The sequence below is a fragment of the Mauremys reevesii genome, linkage group 15, assembly GCF_016161935.1.
Source record: "Mauremys reevesii isolate NIE-2019 linkage group 15, ASM1616193v1, whole genome shotgun sequence".
Taxonomy (NCBI): domain Eukaryota; kingdom Metazoa; phylum Chordata; order Testudines; family Geoemydidae; genus Mauremys; species Mauremys reevesii.
Window position 1 is genome coordinate 16288621 of NC_052637.1, and position 18148 is coordinate 16306768.

The window sequence follows — 18148 nt, forward strand, 5'->3', positions numbered from 1 at the left end:
GAATCAGGGCCCTGCACCCCCCACTTCCTGCAATTCACCATGACTCTCAGCCAGCCAGTAAAACAGAAGGTTTATTAGATGACAGGAGCACAGTCTAAAACAGAGGAACCCCAGGAAGCTGACCTGCCTCCAGAAGGGGGTGGATGGGTAAAGACTTAGCCAGTCAGAGCCCAGCATCACCGGTGTCAGCTGAAAGGTGGGAGTGAATGTTCGACAGGTTTGCATGAGTTTGGAAAGAGGTCATAGAAACAGGACTGAGGACTTGGGGTCTGAAACAAAGTGGTTAGTCTAAGTCAGTGGTCCCCAACACGGTGCCCGCGGATGCCATGGTGCCCGCGGGGCAGGGACTTGCCGGTACTCCAGAGTCCTGCAGAGGGGGAGGGGCCTCAACCGGAAGAGGCGTGGCCTCTATAAGAAGAGGTGGGGCCTTTAAATCCCAGGGCTTTTAAATCAGGATGTAAAGGGCTCGGGGATTCAGCTGAAGCTAGGAGCCAGGCCCTTTAAATCACCCCTAGAGCTACCAGCTGCAGAGGCGGCTGGGAGCCTTGGGGTTTGGGCAGGGGTGAAAGTAATTTACATTTCTTACCCGTATGGTCCAATCGCAAGCAACCCACCTCCTACATACTTCATGGATTCCTCCCATTACATGACATGGATAGAGAAAATAAAGGCTACTATTACTACTACCAGTACTGTCTGTCATAAAACTTTACTATTGGAATAAGTCTGAAAAAGTGAAAACTCACTATCACATTTTTCTCTGTGTCTTCCCTCCTCCTCCAGCCAGGCTGCCGACACTAGGCTCTGTGCTTTCTCCCTGCCTGGCATTGAGCAGCAGCTGCAGGGGCTACCCTCAGGGAGGGAGAAGCCTGCCTCCTGCATAAGAACAGTTTAAACTCAGCTGTTCCCTGCACGGTTCAGTAACATTTCAAAGAGGATCTGCATGCAGTTTGGACATCACAACCATGATCCTCTGCTGGGGAAGGAATGGGATAGATTTGAACTTGAAAATGGTTCCTGATTTTGAAAAGAACTGCCCCTGCCATGGTCACACACACCCTCCCCTCCTTGCCCCCCAACAACAACTGGAAGTGAAATTAACAAGGATGCCAGAAACGGCTTCTAACCCTGAGCTGAACTGCGCAGGGAACAGCTGAGTTTAAACTGTTCCTATGCAGGTAGCAGCAGCAGCAGGCATTTCACCCAGTCTCGCTACTGCAAGCAAGAGCCTAGAGGAGAACCCGGCTGGGAGGGGGAAAGGAATGCAGAGCCTTGTCTGCAGCCTGGCTGGAGGAATCATAGAATCATAGAATCTCAGGGTTGGAAGGGACCTCAGGAGGTCATCTAGTCCAACCCCCTGCTCAAAGCAAGACCAAACCCAACTAAATCATCCCAGCCAGGGCTTTGTCAAGCCTGACCTTAAAAACCTCTAAGGAAGGAGATTCCACCACCTCCCCAGGTAACCCATTCCAGTGCTTCACCACCCTACTAGTGAAAAAGTTTTTCCTAATGTCCAACCTAAACCTCCCCCTCTGCAACTTGAGACCATTACTCCTTGTTCTGTCATCTTCTACCACTGAGAACAGTCTAGATCCATCCTCTTTGGAACCCCCTTTCAGGTAGTTGAAAGTAGCTATCAAATCCCCCCTCATTCTTCTCTTCTGCAGGCTAAACAATCCCAGTTCCCTCAGCCTCTCCTCATAAGTCATGTGCTCCAGCCCCCTAATCATTTTTGTGGCCTTCCGCTGGACTCTCTCCAATTTATCCACATCCTTCTTGTAGTGTGGGGCCCAAAACTGGACACTATTCCAAATGAGGCCTCACCAGTGCTGAATAGAGGGGAATGATCACATCCCTCGATCTGCTGGAAATCCCCCTACTTATATAACCCAAAATGCCATTAGCCTTCTTGGCAACAAGGGCACACTGTTGACTCATGTTCAGCTTTTTGTCCACCGTAACCCCTAGGTCCCTTTCTGCAGAACTGCTGCCCAGCCATTTGGTCCCTAGTCTATAGCAGTGAATGGGATTCTTCCATCCTAAATGCAGGACTCTGCACTTGTCCTTGTTGAACCTCATCATATTTCTTTTGGCCCAATCCTCTAATTTGTCTAGGTCCCTCTGTATCCTATTCCTACCCTCCAGCGTATCAACCACTCCTCCCAGTTTAGTGTCATCTGCAAACTTGCTAAGGGTGCAGTCCACACCATCCTCCAGATCGTTAATGAAGATATTGAACAAAACCGGCCCCAGCACCGACCCTTGGGGCACTCCACTTGATACCGGCTGCCAACTAGACATGGAACCATTGATCACTACCCATTGAGCCCGACCATCTAGCCAGTTTTCTATCCACCTTACCGTCCATTCATCCAGCCCAGACTTCTTTAACTTGCTGGCAAGAATACTGTGGGAGACTGTATCAAAAGCTTTGCTAAAGTCCAGAAATAGCACATCCACTGCTTTCCCCTCATCCACAGAGCCAGTTATCTCATCATAGAAGGCAATTAGGTTAGTCAGGCATGACTTGCCCTTGGTGAATCCATGCTGACTGTTCCTGATCACTTTCCTATTCTTTAAGTAGTTCAGAATTGATTCCTTGAGGACCTGTTCCATGATTTTTCCAGGGACTGAGGTGAGACTGACTGGCCTGTAGTTCCCTGGATCTTCCTTCTTCCCTTTTTTAAAGATGGGCACTACATTAGCTTTTTTCCAGTCATCCGGGACCTCCCCCGATCGCCATGATTTTTAAAAGATAATGGCCAATGGTTCTGCAATCTCATCAGCCAACTCCTTTAGCACCCTCAGATGCAGCGCATCCGGCCCCATGGACTTGTGCTCATCCAGCTTTTCTAAATAGTCCCGAACTACTTCTTTCTCCACAGAGAGCTGGTCACCTCCTCCCCATACCGTGCTGCAGAGTGCAGCTGTCTGGGAGCTGACCTTGTCTGTGAAGACGGAGGCAAAAAAAGCATTGAGTACACTAGCTTTCTCCACATCCTCTGTCACTAGGTTCCCTCCCTCATTCAGCAAGGCGCCCACACTTTCCTTGACTTTCTTCTTGTTACTAACATACCTGAAGAAACCCTTCTTGTTACTCCTAACATCTCCGGCTAGCTGCACTCCAAGTGTGATTTGGCCTTCCTAATTTCACTCCTGCATGCCTGAGCAATACTTTTATACTCCTCCCTGGTTATTTGTCCAATCTTCCACTTCTTGTAAGCTGTTTTTTTGTGTTTAAGACGAGCAAGGATTTCACTGTTAAGCCAAGCTGGTCGCCTGCCATATTTACTTTTCTTCCTACACATCGGGATGGTTTGTTCCTGCAACCTCAATAAGGATTCTTTAAAATACAGCCAGCTTTCCTCGACTCCTTTCCCCGTCATGTTATTCTCCCAGGGGACCTTGCCCATCAGTTCCCTGAGGGAGTCAAAGTCTGCTTTTCTGAAGTCCGGGGTCTCTGCTCTCCTTTCTTCCTTGTGTCAGGATCCTGAACTCGACCATCTCATGGTCACTGCCTCCCAGGTTCCCATCCACTATTGCTTCCTCTACTATTTCTTCCCTGTTTGTGAGCAGCCGGTCAAGAAGAGCTTTTCCCCTAGTTGGTTCCTCCAGCACTTGCACCAGGAAATTGTCCCCTATACTTTCCAGAAACTTCCTGGATTGTCTGTGCACTGCTGTATTGCTCTCCCAGCAGATATCGGGGTGATTAAAGTCACCCATGAGAACCAGGGCCTGTGATCTAGCAACTTCTGTTAGTTGCTGGAAGAAAGCCTCGTCCACCTCATCCCCCTGGTCTGGTGGTCTGTAGCAGACTCCCACCACGACATCACCCTTGTTGTTCATACTTCTAAATTTAGTCCAGAGAGACTCAGGTTTTTCTGCAGTTTCATACTGGAGCTCTGAGCAGTCATACTGCTCTCTTACATACAACGCAACTCCCCCACCTTTTCTGCCCTGCCTGTCCTTCCTGAACAGTTTTATCCATCCATGACAGTACTCCAATCATGTGAGTTATCCCACCAAGTCTCTGTTATTCCAATTACATCATAATTCCTTGACTGTGCCAGGACTTCTAGTTCTCCCTGCTTGTTCCCCAGGCTTCTTGCATTTGTGTATAGGCATGTAAGATAACTCCTCTCCTCACTGAGGAGAGGAGAAATCAATGTGACAGTGAGTTTTCCCTTTCCACCTGCTTTTATTAGCTCTGGATTTAAGCTGTGCAGCCAATTGCTTGTATTTGTTGTGTATATTAGTATTGGAGACAAGATCCCCTCATCCCAGGGGGCAGATAAGGACTGCCCCTGCCATGGTCAAACACACCCTCCTCCCTCCTCACAGGTACTGTGAGTGAAATTAACAAGGATGCCAGAAATCACTCCTAACCCCGAGGGCTGAACCACTCAGGGAACAGCTGAGTTTAAACTATTCTTATGCAGGGGGAAGGCTTCTCCCTCCCTCAGCCAGTCTCCTTTTCTTACTGGTCCTCTGTACCGGCCCATACTGGCTTACTTTCACCTCTGCTGCCAGGGCATTTATGTATGCCCACCTAGTGCTCAGCAGGGGAGCCAGCCCCCCCGCTGCTGGGGGCAGAGCAGCTTCTCTCAGGCTTCTGCACTGCTCAGAACTGCCACCAAAAACCCAAACCTTTGCAGAATGGACCGAATGCTGCCTGCTGACACAGGCACCGGCTTGCGCCACTGGGGCCTGGAGCTGGCTTCCTGCACATTTATTCCAAAATGAATGGTTCAAATAAGAGACAACATGAAGAATCCTATTAAAAACACGTCAAACGCCATTTTCAAACTAATCATGCCTCTTTTGACATTAGCCATCCACTCAAATCTGAGTTGAGAAAGAAGAAAATTAATCAACTCAAATCATACCTATCTGCCCAGCAATCTGTTTTCACTAGACAAGTGGTAAAGTCTAAAAGTGCTACTATTGCTTCCTTTAAAATTGCTTATCTGCTTGCAAAGAAGAAAAAACCCTTTCAAGATGGTGAGAATTGCTGAAGGAAGCATTTTTGACAGGTGCTGATTGCCTGTTTCAAGGCTTTCCTAACAAGGGTGAGATTTTGTCGGCAATACAAGGCTTGCAGTTATCAGACAACACAGTTATGAGGAGGATACATGCAATTGCAAGCGACATGCAAACTCAGCTAAAGGATGACTTGGAAATATGTGACTGGTTTTCACTGCAATTCGATGAGTCGACAGATAAAAGAAGAGTTACTAAAAGTGAGGACATCTATAATTTAATCAAATTATATGCAACATCAATTAGTATGCCATCACCTCTGATATGTCTTATCATTGCATTATTTGTGCCTCAAAGTTCTCTCTTTCAACACTGTTGTTATTAAAATAATGAACTCTATTCGAGTGAAACCTTGACTTTTAACAATCTGATCTCAGAGAATCATAGAATCATAGAATCTCAGGGTTGGAAGAGACCTCAGGAGGTCATCTAGTCAGGACCAAACCCAACTAAATCATCCCAGCCAGGGCTTTGTCAAGCCTGACTAAAAACCTCTAAGGAAGGAGATTCCACCACCTCCCAGTTCTTCACCACCCTACTAGTGAAAAGTTTTCCTAATATCCAACACCTCCAGTACCACTAGATCCATCTTCTTTGAGCAGCTATCAAATCCCCTCATTCTTCTCTTCTGCAGTTTTGTTGCCCTCCGCTGGACTCTCTCCAATTTATCCACATCCTTCTTGTGTTCTTGCGCCTAATAGAAGAGATCAAAGAATTTCTGAAGTCCACAAATCAGAACTTTGAGCAACTAGAAGACTCCAGCTGGTTAATGGGACTTGGCTTTTCTTGCCGACATCACTGACAAATTGAACATTTTAAATCTTGAGCTCCAGGGAAAAGACAAACATGTGGCTCAAATGATAGGTTCTGTAAAATCATTCAAAGCAAAACTGATCTTGTGGATGTCACATATGAAGACAAAGTCTCTTGAACATTTCCCAAGTGTGAAGAAAATGGTATGTGACAGTGATTTTAACCCATCACCATTTGTTAACCACATTCAAACACTTCTGGAACAATTTTAAAAGAGATTTCAACAGTTCACCATCATTGAACCTGTAGTTTCCTTTCTTGTGAATCCTTTTACTTGCCAAATAGAGGTAACAGAAATGGCTACATCAATTGCGAGTCTCATTCCAGTAAGAACAGAAGACATGGAACTGGAGATTTTGGACCTTCAAAATTATATTGTACTAAAATCCTGTGCAACAGATGAAAACTTCTGGAATGTAGCATACAAAATAAAATCTTATTTCGGTTCCACTTATCTGTGCGAAGTTCTGTTTTCAACAATGAACATCATAAAATCAAAATACAGATCTCAGCTTACAGATGCCCATCTTGATGATTGCTTATGAACGGGAATATCATCCTACTCTCCCAACTACGAAAAATTGGCTGAAGAAATGCAGTGCCAAAAATCACAGTGACTTTATTAGAATAACCACGTGAATTAATTATACCTGTTTTCCATTAAGTGCTGATGAGCACGTATGATTAACTTGTGTTTAACTTTTTTTATACTTCTTTGTTTGTTTGTTTATTGAAATTCAGATACAAGTAACAATACAAAGAATATTTTTAATTAACCATAACTGGCTATCTATGTTAAAGTAAGAATAATAAATATATTTGGACCAGCAGTTCAACAATGTTTTACTTTTTTAAAATAAATAAGATGAAAACTGTTTATTATATTTATTTTGTAAAAACTCCTTAATTTTTCTTATAGATAGATAAAAAAGAGCAAATTCACATGGTAAGGTGAAAGAGTAATTGACGAATAATTTAATTAATACCTTTTACATGTACAATTACCTTTTTTATCTTATGGATTCATATATTATGTAATATTAAATATGATTTTCATATTATTTAATGTACAAATGCAAAATAAGCCTTGACAAATTGTTGGCACCCACCACACTCTTCTGAAAACATGAATGTGCTACTGGCCACAAAAAGGTTGGGGACCACTGATCTAGGCTGTGTCAGTAGAGGTACACAAGGATGTCTCCTGACCATGGAGACCATCAGCACTCTGGTGTTGGTAGAGATAGTTGGGGAATAGTAGGCCTACCCCCATTGTGAGCCTAACTATGAGAGAGTAGATGAAAGGTTGTAAAGTGGTCCAATCACCCATCACAACAAACGTTAATGGCAGAAGGTAACACAGGTCCGAATCAGCCCGGTAGATAAAACTGTTTATAAAATCAGCAAAAGTAAAAAAATAGTAACAACAAAACCCCCTACGTTAGTCTAAACAGAAAGGTTTACTGATGGAGCTCCGGGATTGTGTTGAGACCATGCCAGGGAAACAAAGAAAGCACGGAACCGGAAGTTAGTTGACCAAACTTGGCATGTTGAGTACTAGGCCTAATTGGTGGCAGGGGCGCTGGAACAATTTGTACAGTGGGGGTGCTGAGAGTCATTGAACCAAATTGTAAACCCTGTATATATGGAACCCACTTCAAGCCAGGGGGTGTGGCAGCACCCTCAGCACCCCTAGTTCCAGCACCTATGATTGGTGGACACAGTAATGAGAGGCTGGGCTATTCTGCCCGTCACCTCTCTTTCGAGGCCCTTCAGAAGAGACTTTGGGAGGACAGGGGGCCCGACTGAGGGATTCTTGGAGGAGGGGGATGATTGTCAGGTTTCCACTCTGCTCCAGGGATGTCATGCTTTGCCCGTCAATCTCAGCCATCACCACCACACCAGTGAAGACTCCACCTCTGTCTCTGTCTCCCCTTCCCTTGCGCGTTTCTTTCTGCCTCCCCACTATTCTTCCTCCGGTCTTGCCGCTCTCGATCTCTCTCTCTGTCTCAGCTTTCCATTTAATCCTAAAGTCAATTAATAGATTCCAAGGCTCCAAGGAGCCACTGTGATCATCTAGTCTGACTCCCTGTGTAACACAGGCCAGAGCAGCTCTTCTAGAGCAGATCTTTTAGGGAAAAAAATCCAATTTGTTTTAAAAGTGGTCAGTGATAGAGAATGCACTCTGTCTCTGACACCTGGTAAATTGTTCCAATGGTGAGTTACTCTCACTATTAAAAATGTACACATTATTTACATTTATTATTTATTTAATAAGGGGCTGGAGAGCCTCTTATTAAATATTCATTCCCCATGTAGATCTTATAGACCCTTATCAAGTCACCCTTTAACATTTCCATAAGCTAAATCGACTCAGCTGTTTGAGTGTATCATTCTAAGGCATGGTTTCTAATCCTTTAATCAGTCTCAAGACTCTCCAATAAACCCTCTCTAATAGATCTGCATCCTTCTTGAATTGTGGACACCAGAACTAGACACAATATTCTAGCAGTGCCAGATCCAGAGGTAAAATAACCTCTCTGTTCCTACTCGAGAATGCAGCCCAGGATTGCATTGCCTTATGTTCAGCTGTTTATCCACCACACTGTCTCCCTGGACAATAAGTACAGCTGACAGTCTGTGTTCCTAGATGTCTACATTGACATTTTGCAGTATTGTAACACAGATTCCTTGTGACCAGCTCACCAAGCGATCCAGGTTGCCCTGAATCAGCGGCCTGCCCTTTCCATACTTGCCACTCCCCCAATCTTGTGTCCTCTGCAAACTTTATCCTCCCAGCTCATTGATAAAACCTTAAACAGGGAAAGGCCAAGAACCAGTCCCTGCGCGGGGCCCTGGAAACTCAACCACTTAATGCTGAATCCGTGGTACAGTTTTGAGACCTATCAACTATCCAGCCGTTAATCCATTGAACCTGCGCCCTGCTGATTTCCTGGCCTTCTAGTTCTTTCATCAGAATGTGGATTTTAATGCAGATCCTTCATTCCTGGCGGGCGGGGGCAGGGCTCTGTTTGTGGCTGAGGGAGCGGCGGCTGCTAACGCTGGCTCTGCTCAGGATCTCAGGGGTTGAGCTTCCTGGGTCAGACAGATTTGCACCTCGTGCTGCCAGTGCTTCCTCCGTAGTGAGCCGGGAGCCCGGGCTGAGCTGCTGCTGCTCCCCAGCGCGGTGTGTGCGGGGAGAGCCCTTCCCTAGCGCCCCTCTGTGCCCAGCCGGGGGGACTCTCTGCGGGGGCTGGAACCAGCCCCTGGGGCAGCCCGGGGCTCTGCCACCACCAGCCCCTGAGCCGGAGCCTGCAGGTGAGGGGAGAGACCCGGGGGAAGGGCTGGGGCCGGGCATAAAGCGCTGGGAGCTCGCTGGCGCAGGGTGATCCGGCTCGGCTGGCTCCGCCCCTAGGGCAGGGCTCCGAGCCTGACCCACCGCACAGGGGCTGCGGGGTGAATGTGGGTGAAGCCCTTTGAAAGTCCCAAAGAGGAAGAGCTAAAGAGAGGCAGGGCAGGGGAGGGGCAGGAGGGTTGGTTTAGTGGCTTCCCATAGAAAACAGACACCCCCAAAAATTCAGGGACAACAGTGCCCCCTGCGCCCCCCCCAATGTGGGACTCCCCTGGGAGGCTTTCATGTGCACACAGCTGCCATCTGCACATTCAGCTGGTGGCGGGGGGGGGGGGGGAATGCATGAGAAATAATTGTGGGAGTAAATTCAGAGGATGATCCCAGAACACAGGGCAATTTACATGAATTCTCCCAGCAGGACAGAGGCCAGGAAACCTCTCCCCTGCCCTTTGCACCCTGACAGGCTGCAGAGTAACAAGGGGAATGGTGGCAGTGGATCCGGCTCAGGTAGGGGATTGGCAGGGGCGGCTCCTTTTTTGGCCCCCCCCAGCAGTCATCTGGGCGGGGCGGGAGCCGCGCAGGAGCAGCGCCTCTCGCATGGGCGACTGGAGGAGGGTCCGCCGGTCGCTCGCGCTCGCTGCTCCTCTCCGCAGCCGCGGGCGCGCTGGTCAGCCGGGGCGGTTGAGCCTGCTGCGTCATGCATGCCTGGGGGGTCTGCTGCCGGCCCAATGCCCCGCCCCGAAAGGCGCGCCGCGCGCGTGCTTGCCTCGCAGCTGGCAGGGGGCTTTGCCTGAATGTGTGGTGGGAAGGGGAGGGAGAAGGACATGCAGGGGAGGAGACCAGTAAATGAAATTCCTGCTTTAATGTCAGAAGTTGGGCCTGAGTAGCACCAGTTTTTAAGCTATAAAATATCTGACCACCCCCTGCTCAGTCTGGGCCTGTCTCCTCCCCGGTGTGTCTCTGAACCCCACCTCCCCAGCACCCTCCTCAGTCTGTTTCCCATCTCCCCCCCCCACACACACACAAATACATCCCCCTGCGCCCTCTTCATTCTGCCTCCCATATCCCCTGTCTCCTGCCGATCCCGTCTCATGTCCTGGGAACCCTTCCAGCTACCTCCCGACAGTCTCCTCAACACCCAAATCCCTGTGCGCCTTCCTCCATCTGCCTCCCCATGCATCCAACCCTCATCTGCTCCCATGCCCCAACAAGCACATCCCTCTGTGCCCCCTTTGTCTCCTCCCACACCCTGTGCAACCCCTGTCCAGTCTTTGGCCTACCTCCCACTTCCACCCCCATATCCTCCTTCACCCTCCTTGGTATGCATCCTAGCTGCTGTCGCAGATCCACAGGATTGGTGCTGCCCCCCAGCTTTTTAACAGTGCCTTGGGGGTTCCCCTTCAGTGGGCCAGACCCCCCCAGGGGTCCCACTCTTGTGCAAGGGGAGGCCACATGGCCTCACTGCCTCCAAGACCGAGCGTCTGGGCTCCAGCCCTGGTGCTTCACACCGTGAGCTCTGCCCAATGAGTCCAACTGAGCCAGACTCCTGGTCAGAGACCTGCCTGCTCTGCAGGGCCCAGGATTAGCAGTGACACCCGGCAGCCTTTTCCAAACAGAGCAGAATTTATTAGTCTGCTTTATTCCCAGCACAGGGAAGCCTGGAGATTAGCAGAGAGAAGGAAAAGTTAAGGTTAAGTCAGAGCCCATCATGGCCGAGCCAACCAGGTTCTTCTCCCGCAGGAATGTTCCTGCTCTCCGGCTGAGGGGGGTGTTCCCAGATCTTTCTGTGACTGTGCCTGGGGGGCTGTGGCTGGGGCAGCAGGTTTTGAGCGGGCGACTCTTGTTGTTGATACAGATGCCCTGACCTTCGAAGAGGTGGCTGTGTATTTCACCGAGGGGGAATGGGCGCTGTTGGACCTGGGTCAGAGAGCCCTGTACAGGGACGTCATCCAGGCCAGCCCAGCTCAGGGGCGGCCACTTGGGAATGGCGGCAGGCCGGGGGGCACGGTTTTGTTGCGGTTTTGTTTGTTTTTGCGGGGGCGCGGCAGCGGGGTGGGGGGGGAGGTTGGGGGGGGTGGCGGCAGGGGGGCGCAATGCGGCAGGATGGGGACTTTGGGCGGGCGGCGGGAGGCGGCGGGCGCGGCGCGGGGCGGGCGAGCGCGGGGGCGCGATTGGGGCGGCGTGGGCGGGGGTGGGGGGGACTTGGGGGGGGCTGACGGGGACGGGGGCGGGGGCTGGGCGACGGGGGCGGGGGGCGGTGACGGACGGGACGCTGAGAGGGGGGGCGGGCGAGCGACACGACGCGGGGGCTTGATTTGGGGATGCTTTGAGGGGCGGGGGGGGGGGGACTGACGACAGGGGGCGGGGACTTGGGAGGCCTGATGCTCGGAGGGGGGGCTGTGCTCTTTGTTTTTGCTTGGGGCGCCAAAAATGTTAGAGCCGGCCCTGCTCACTGGGTAAGGATTCCTGTGCCCTTGACCTTAGAAACTGGGCATCTTGGAAGTGCCCATGTCGGCATCTGCTCAGGGTTCTTCTCTGATCCCTTAGATTTCAGAGGGATCAGCTCCATAGGCTCAGCAGGGTTAGGAAGTGTAGCAATAAATGAAGCCAAGTCCGTCAGTCTGTTCCAGTGGAGCGCCCCGAACGGGGGTTTTCCACATCCTTTTATTATAATCGGTTACATAAATCATCCTATTATGCGCATGTACTAACTCAGTCCAACTTCTCGCCCCTTCTCCTGATTGGTGCTTTATGCACTGCGTGTTCCAGTGGTAAACACCTGGTCGGTGCTTAATCAGTGTGTCTCCTGACCGAGTGTGTGTGTGGGGGGGGGGAACCACTTCAGCCGCTCTAAATTCGGGGGCGGTCTTCCTACCCCCTTAGTGCTTAAGAAGTGTAAAGTTCCTACAAGGAAGGTGTAAAGAGGTTGCACAGTGATGCTGTGCCAGAGTCATAAAATCCCCCAGTGTGTGGAGATCCCTGAATCCCCTTGTGCCCTCCCCAAAGGGTCTCCAGGAACACTTTCCATCCCTTTGTTGTATACAAGGGCATCCACCCACCCAGTACATCTGGAAACAGCTGTCTCAGAACAACGGAAACTCTGATCTCATTTTGTTTCTTTTCCCAGAGCAGGTTTTCCAATTCCCAAGCCCAGCATGATCTCCCAGCTGAACCGAGGGGAAGAGCCGTGGGTCCCTGATCTCCAGGGGTTCCAGGCTAGAGAGATCCAGAGAAACATCCCCAGAGGTGAGAGATTGGTTAAACGGATGTGGAAACCATCCTTCATTGACTTAAAGTGCTGGGATTCCCACACAGGCCCCTTGAGCTCCTCCAGTTCTAACTCATTGTCCCCAGGTCAGGATTGTACCCAGCAGGTATCGTATCCTCTCTTTCTTCCAGGGAAGGATGGGGGGGGGGGGGAGGATTCAGCTCCTGATTTGTCAGTCTTCCCAGATATTATTTTGGCTTGTTTCACCATTTTCCTGTTCCCCTTTTCTCACCTTCCCTTTTGCCTCACCACAGGGAATGACTCCTGCCGGATTCTCTCTCTGTCCCAGCAGGTGATGAAATCTTGAGTGAAAGGAACAAAGAGAATCCTTGTCTGGAAAGTCCTGAGCAAATGGAAGCAAAGGGGACATTGCTGGGAAGGTGTGAAGGGGATGATTCCCAGTTTTCTGGGCAGGGAGAAGCCCAAGAAACTCAGTGCAGGCCAGAGAAGCAGCAGGGAAACCCACCAGGGAAGACACTGGGTGAATCCACTCGCAGCGGGGGAGGTTTGGAGGATTGTAATGAGGCCATGACCCAGCCGAGAACCTGTACTAAGGAGAAGTGGTTCGAATGTGCTGAGTGCGGGAGAAGCTTCAAGTGCAGTTCAAACCTTATAAGACACCAGAGGGTCCACACAGGCGACAGACCCTACAACTGCCCTGAGTGCAGAAAAAGCTTCAATTGTAAATCCCACCTTATTAGACATCAGAGATCTCACACAGGAGAGACCCCCTATAACTGCCCTGAATGTGGGAAACAATTCAATGACCACTCCAACCTTGTTAGACATCGGCGAACCCACACAGGAGAAAAACCCTATAAGTGCACTGACTGCGGGAAAAGCTTCAGGGACAGCTCAGGCCTTCTTGCACATCAGAGAGTCCACACAGGAGAGAAATGCCATAAATGCCCAGACTGTGGAGAAACCTTCACTCAGCGCTCATATGTGACTAGACATCGGAGGATTCACACAGGCGAGAGACCCTATGGATGCCCCGATTGTGAAGAACGCTTCTCTTGCTCCTCTGACCTTATTGTACATCAGAGAGTCCACACGGGTGAGAAACCCTATAGCTGCCCTGACTGTGGGAAAAGCTTCAGCCAGAGCCCTAACCTCATTGTCCACCGGAGAATCCACACGGGAGAGAGACCCTATAACTGCCCTGACTGCAGGAAAAGCTTCAGTCATAAATCTAACCTCATTAGACATCAGCGAACGCACACGGGCGAGTGCCCCTATGAATGTTTCGTGTGCGGGAAAAGGTACAAGGCCAAGATCTCTCTGATATTTCATCTGAAACGCCACATAGACTAGTGCCAGCCACTTCCCCACCTCTTCCTGTGTCCGTTTCTCCCATCTCTACAATTGGGATAACAACTGTTGCCCGACTCCCAAGGGAGTCAAGTGGCACCACTACTTACATGTGTGCTCAGTCGCTCAGGACAACACAGGCACCAGGAGAGTACCTTTATTAGTATTACTGTATTGTATTAATCTCTGACCCTTCCTGGCTCTCTGTCATGAGGAGGCTTTTACTGAGCCGAAAGGTTTAACTGGATTTGCTGATCCCGTTTTCAGGCAGGGGCTCCGTTCACATTGTTGCACTGTGATGTTATTGATATAAATTGGGACCATATAGAACATGGGTTGCAACCAAGGTCCTGTAGTGGCACCAAATCTTAGGTAAAGGGGGTCATATAAGGTGTCTAAGACCAGGTTATGGGTTGCTGATTATGATTATGCTGTCTGTGTACATGTATCATTTTAGTTGAAGTTATGTATATTGGCCCTATACTGTCTGTATTTCAAGTTGGTGATGTGCTTCTGGGTGATATCCCAGACAAGTTGGTGTTAGCTCTGCTTAGCCTGCTTGATGGCCCATTAAGGACCATCAGCTACACAATTGACCCATGGAGAGAAGGCAAACACGCCTTGTGACTCAGCAAAGTATGCAGGGACTGGCCCATGTGACTCCAGACTCCATTTCGCTGTAATTTTCCACAGTAAGGACAAAGAGGTTCTTACACCTGGAAAAGCCTATATAAGGCTGATACATCATCTCCATCTTGTCTTCAATCCTGCTTCTTACCTCTGGAGGGACTTTGCTACAAACTGAAGCTCTGCACAAAAGTACTGAATGACCCATCCCAGCGGGGGATGTTCCAGAGACTTGATTTGAACCTGCAGTTTATGCCATCACTGCTGCAAGCCTGAACTAAGAACTTTGCCATTACTGTATGGAATTGATTCCATTTAACCAATTCTAGCTCTCATCTCTACCTTTTTCCCTTTATGAATAAACCTTTAGATTTTAGATTCTAAAGGATTGGCAACAGCGTGATTTGTGGGTAAGATCTGATGTGTATATTGACCTGGGTCTGGGGCTTGGTCCTTTGGGATCGAGAGAACCTTTTTCTTTTATTGGGGTGTTGGTTTTCATAACCATTCATCCCCAGGACGAGTGCATTGGTGATGATACTGGGAGACTGGAGTGTCTAAGGAGATTGCTTGTGTGACTTGTGGTTAGCCAGTGGGGTGAGACCGAAGTCCTTTTTGTCTGGCTGGTTTGGTTTGCCTTAGAGGTGGAAAAACCCCAGCCTAAGGCTGTGACTGCCCTGTTTGAGCGATTTGTCCTGAATTGGCACTCTCAGTTGGGTCCCGCCAGAACCGCCTCGTCACATGCACACTGGGATTATTCCTTAGATTGTCACCGCAGGAAACGTTCTTTCTGTTTCTGCAGGATGGCGAAGGTGGGGTGTCTTAAGTTTCTGGAAAATCAGGTGTCAGTGGAGTCCTTTACTCATTGAATTATTTTCTCAATATTGCTCAGTTATTTGTTGGGGTCTCCCCCCAATAAGAAGTTTTATTTACATTTTTGGCAAATCCCATTTTCTTGAGCAGCCTGGGGATTTCATTGGTTCTTGAGCTGTGGGAAGGAGAGGGGCCAAGTGTCACAGACTGTGTGAGTTGTCTCCCTCTGCAGGAATCTCATGTTTTCCCCCATATTCAGCCCTTTCACTGATGTCTCAGCGCATGGCAGCTCTGATGGCCTTGGGGCTGGAACTCTGGGTCTTCCCTTCCCCTGTACAGGGGGTTGCATTGGGGCAGGAGAGAAACATCCTCAGAGGCAGAATCCAGGAGCCCTGGCTGGGGCTGAGCCCCAGAGGACACCCACAGCTAGAGACGATGGCTAGATGGACGTTTCCAGATGGGGAACAGCCTGTCTCCTTCTTCTCCCCAGCAGCATCTCCAGCATCTGTCCCATCTGCCCTGTCCCTGCTCAGTGAGGATCCAGTGACTCCAGGGCAGAACTGTGACATTTCTCATGGGCACAGAGCAGCTGCAGAGCCCTGGCCAGGCTTCATCCCCGGTGTTTGCTTTCCATCGGGTGCTGGATCCTACCCCCACTTTCCTGCGGGTGTCTGTGATTCTGTAGGTCCCTGTTGTGGTGCCTGCATCTCAGTCTTGGGGAGAACCCCTGGTTCACCAGTACCCTGCTGTCCTGTTCTCTCTTCTCCCCCTTGGCTCTGTTGCACCTTGGAGCCATCCAGCCCCTGCCCTAGGGCTCTGAGCGCAACCCCAGCCCTGGACCTGTTCTAGAGGGCAGTGAACAAATGCAGCCACCAGCCAGAACATCCCAGGGGTTTGCTACTGTCTGAAACAACCAGCCCCGATGGCTCAGTGCAGGTGTTCATAAAAGCCCTGGGGACTTGTCTGAGCGGGAGGGAAAGAGACCAGCCCTGCCAGGGAGGGGGAATGGCTCTGGGAGCCCGCGGGGAGTAAGGCCCTGGAGTTGGAAAAGCCGATGGGGGTTGGGGAAGGCCATATGGGTAAATAATCCCTCTTGTCCTGGAGAGGCTGGGACTAACTGTGTGAGAGTGGGAGGATGTGTGAGTGGGAACGAGCGACCCAGGAGTTTGCCATGCGACAAAGCAACTGCAAAGGCCACTTTCTGCAGAGCTCTGGGGACTCCCACCTGGGAGCCTGGACCCAGCCTGGCTGCCCAGGGCCCTGAACTGCAGGGGTCCTGATAGTCCTGTTTCAGGGCTCTCATTCTGGGGGGATTTCTTAAGGAAAAAGGACTGTGCCCAAAGATCTCCTTGGAAGTTGGAGGAGAAAGTTACATGTCTTGGCTTGAGCTTCAGGGGCTCTCGTGTGGGTCTGTAGAAAACCGGGAATCTCCCAGGGGTTTGCAAGATCAAATTGATTAGTGCAGTCTCTGTAATTTGCCATGATGCTCAAGAAATAAGCACACATTTTAGAGCGACACCAATTCAAAAGATAAAATGTATTGAGAGTCAACCCTGCTGTCAAATGCAAATTACCCTTAGAAACAGCCCATCAAACAATAAGAATATAACTACAGAAATGAATAAGTGGATCCATTTAGTCCACAAGGAAAATTTCCCTGTTTTGTCGCTGACCCAGAACAAGAACAACTGAAACGGTGTCGCTGCATCCCCAATGTTCTTTTTGAGAAACTGAGGCAGAAGGCTGCTGTGCCAAGGCTGGAGAGAGCATTGCTTGTTGCCCTCCAGTGACAATGAAAATTAGAATATAAGAAGCAGCATGGCAGATCTTTACCCTGAACAGACGCGCTTGGGCATCAATGGTTGGGCCTCTACAGTGCCAGGGTAGAGTGAGCCCCTTCTGAGTGAGCCGACAGCATTGTTTGGAGACTTAGCTCTGTATTTACCCTTAGCTTATTGTTCTCCAACAATTCAAAATATTTCTCTGATGGGACCATTTCCAAGAGCTGCTGTGAGCAGATGGGACTGCAGGTGAGGGGAGAGACCTGGGGGAAAGGGCTGGGGACAGGCAGGAAAGTGACCGCACAGAGGCTCAGTTCTTGCAGCCCCCCTGGGAATCTCAGTCTGCCCAGTGGGGATTCCCCTTCATCGGTCTGGGGGAGCGGGGAGCTGTCAGGAAGGTTAAGGGCAAAAAGTAAGATGAAGAGGTAGAGGAAAAAAAGGGAGAGAAGTAGGAGACCCATGAAACATGGCAGATTTACCCAGCTGCTCTGCCCAGTTCAGGGAGTAACAGGGGGAAGGAGCAGAGCTGGGGGCACAGGAGAGTGTGTGTATGTGGGAAGGGTATTTGGAGATTTAAAAGTCTCCCCTTATTACTCACCCCCTCAGGGATGAGTCCAGGGGGCTTAAACTGGGGGGGGGGGGTGTCCTGTCTGAGCATTTCCACTCACACCTCCTTCTTTGCCAATCATTGCACAGCCTCTGAAATGATAAAGGATGGGGGCCCTGAGTGATTTTCCTGATCTTAGTGAAAATGGCTGCTCACTAGAAAGAGCTGTAGCTCCAATCCGGGACTGGCTTCTTATTAGTCAGCACTGGGGGACTATTTTGTGTTTCAAGAAACCTAGTTTATTTTTAAAAACCATGAATTTCTATGTAGCACTTTTGGGGGGCTCCAGGAGAGCTTTAAAATAATTCTGGTTTGCTGGGGAGAAAAGGCCTGTCAAATTGAATCTGAAATGGGGTGGACTGGATTCTCCTTCGCAGGAAGTGTTTAAACCGGGAGTGGAGGCTTTCGAACAGATTTGTTCTCAACCTGCAGCCCACAGGCCACTTGTGGCCCAATCAGCACATGGCTGCGGCCCATGTGACCATGCAGGGCCATGCAGGTAGTATTGGATGCAGCCCACACAACACATTGTGGGC

General features: G+C 49.8%; 1 protein-coding gene across 1 annotated transcript in view; it reads left to right on the forward strand.

The window, feature by feature from the left end:
- The window catches only part of LOC120383115 (zinc finger protein 2-like), a 21609-nt gene extending 7426 nt beyond the window's left edge, over positions 1 to 14183 (forward strand). The window contains exons 2-4 of the mRNA XM_039500740.1: positions 9621 to 9712; positions 12338 to 12451; positions 12766 to 14183. Of these exons, the coding sequence (XP_039356674.1) occupies positions 9621 to 9712; positions 12338 to 12451; positions 12766 to 13787 (1228 nt within the window). The 3' untranslated portion in view covers positions 13788 to 14183. The remainder of the gene's footprint in view (positions 1 to 9620; positions 9713 to 12337; positions 12452 to 12765) is intronic.
- Positions 14184 to 18148: the final 3965 nt, after the last annotated feature.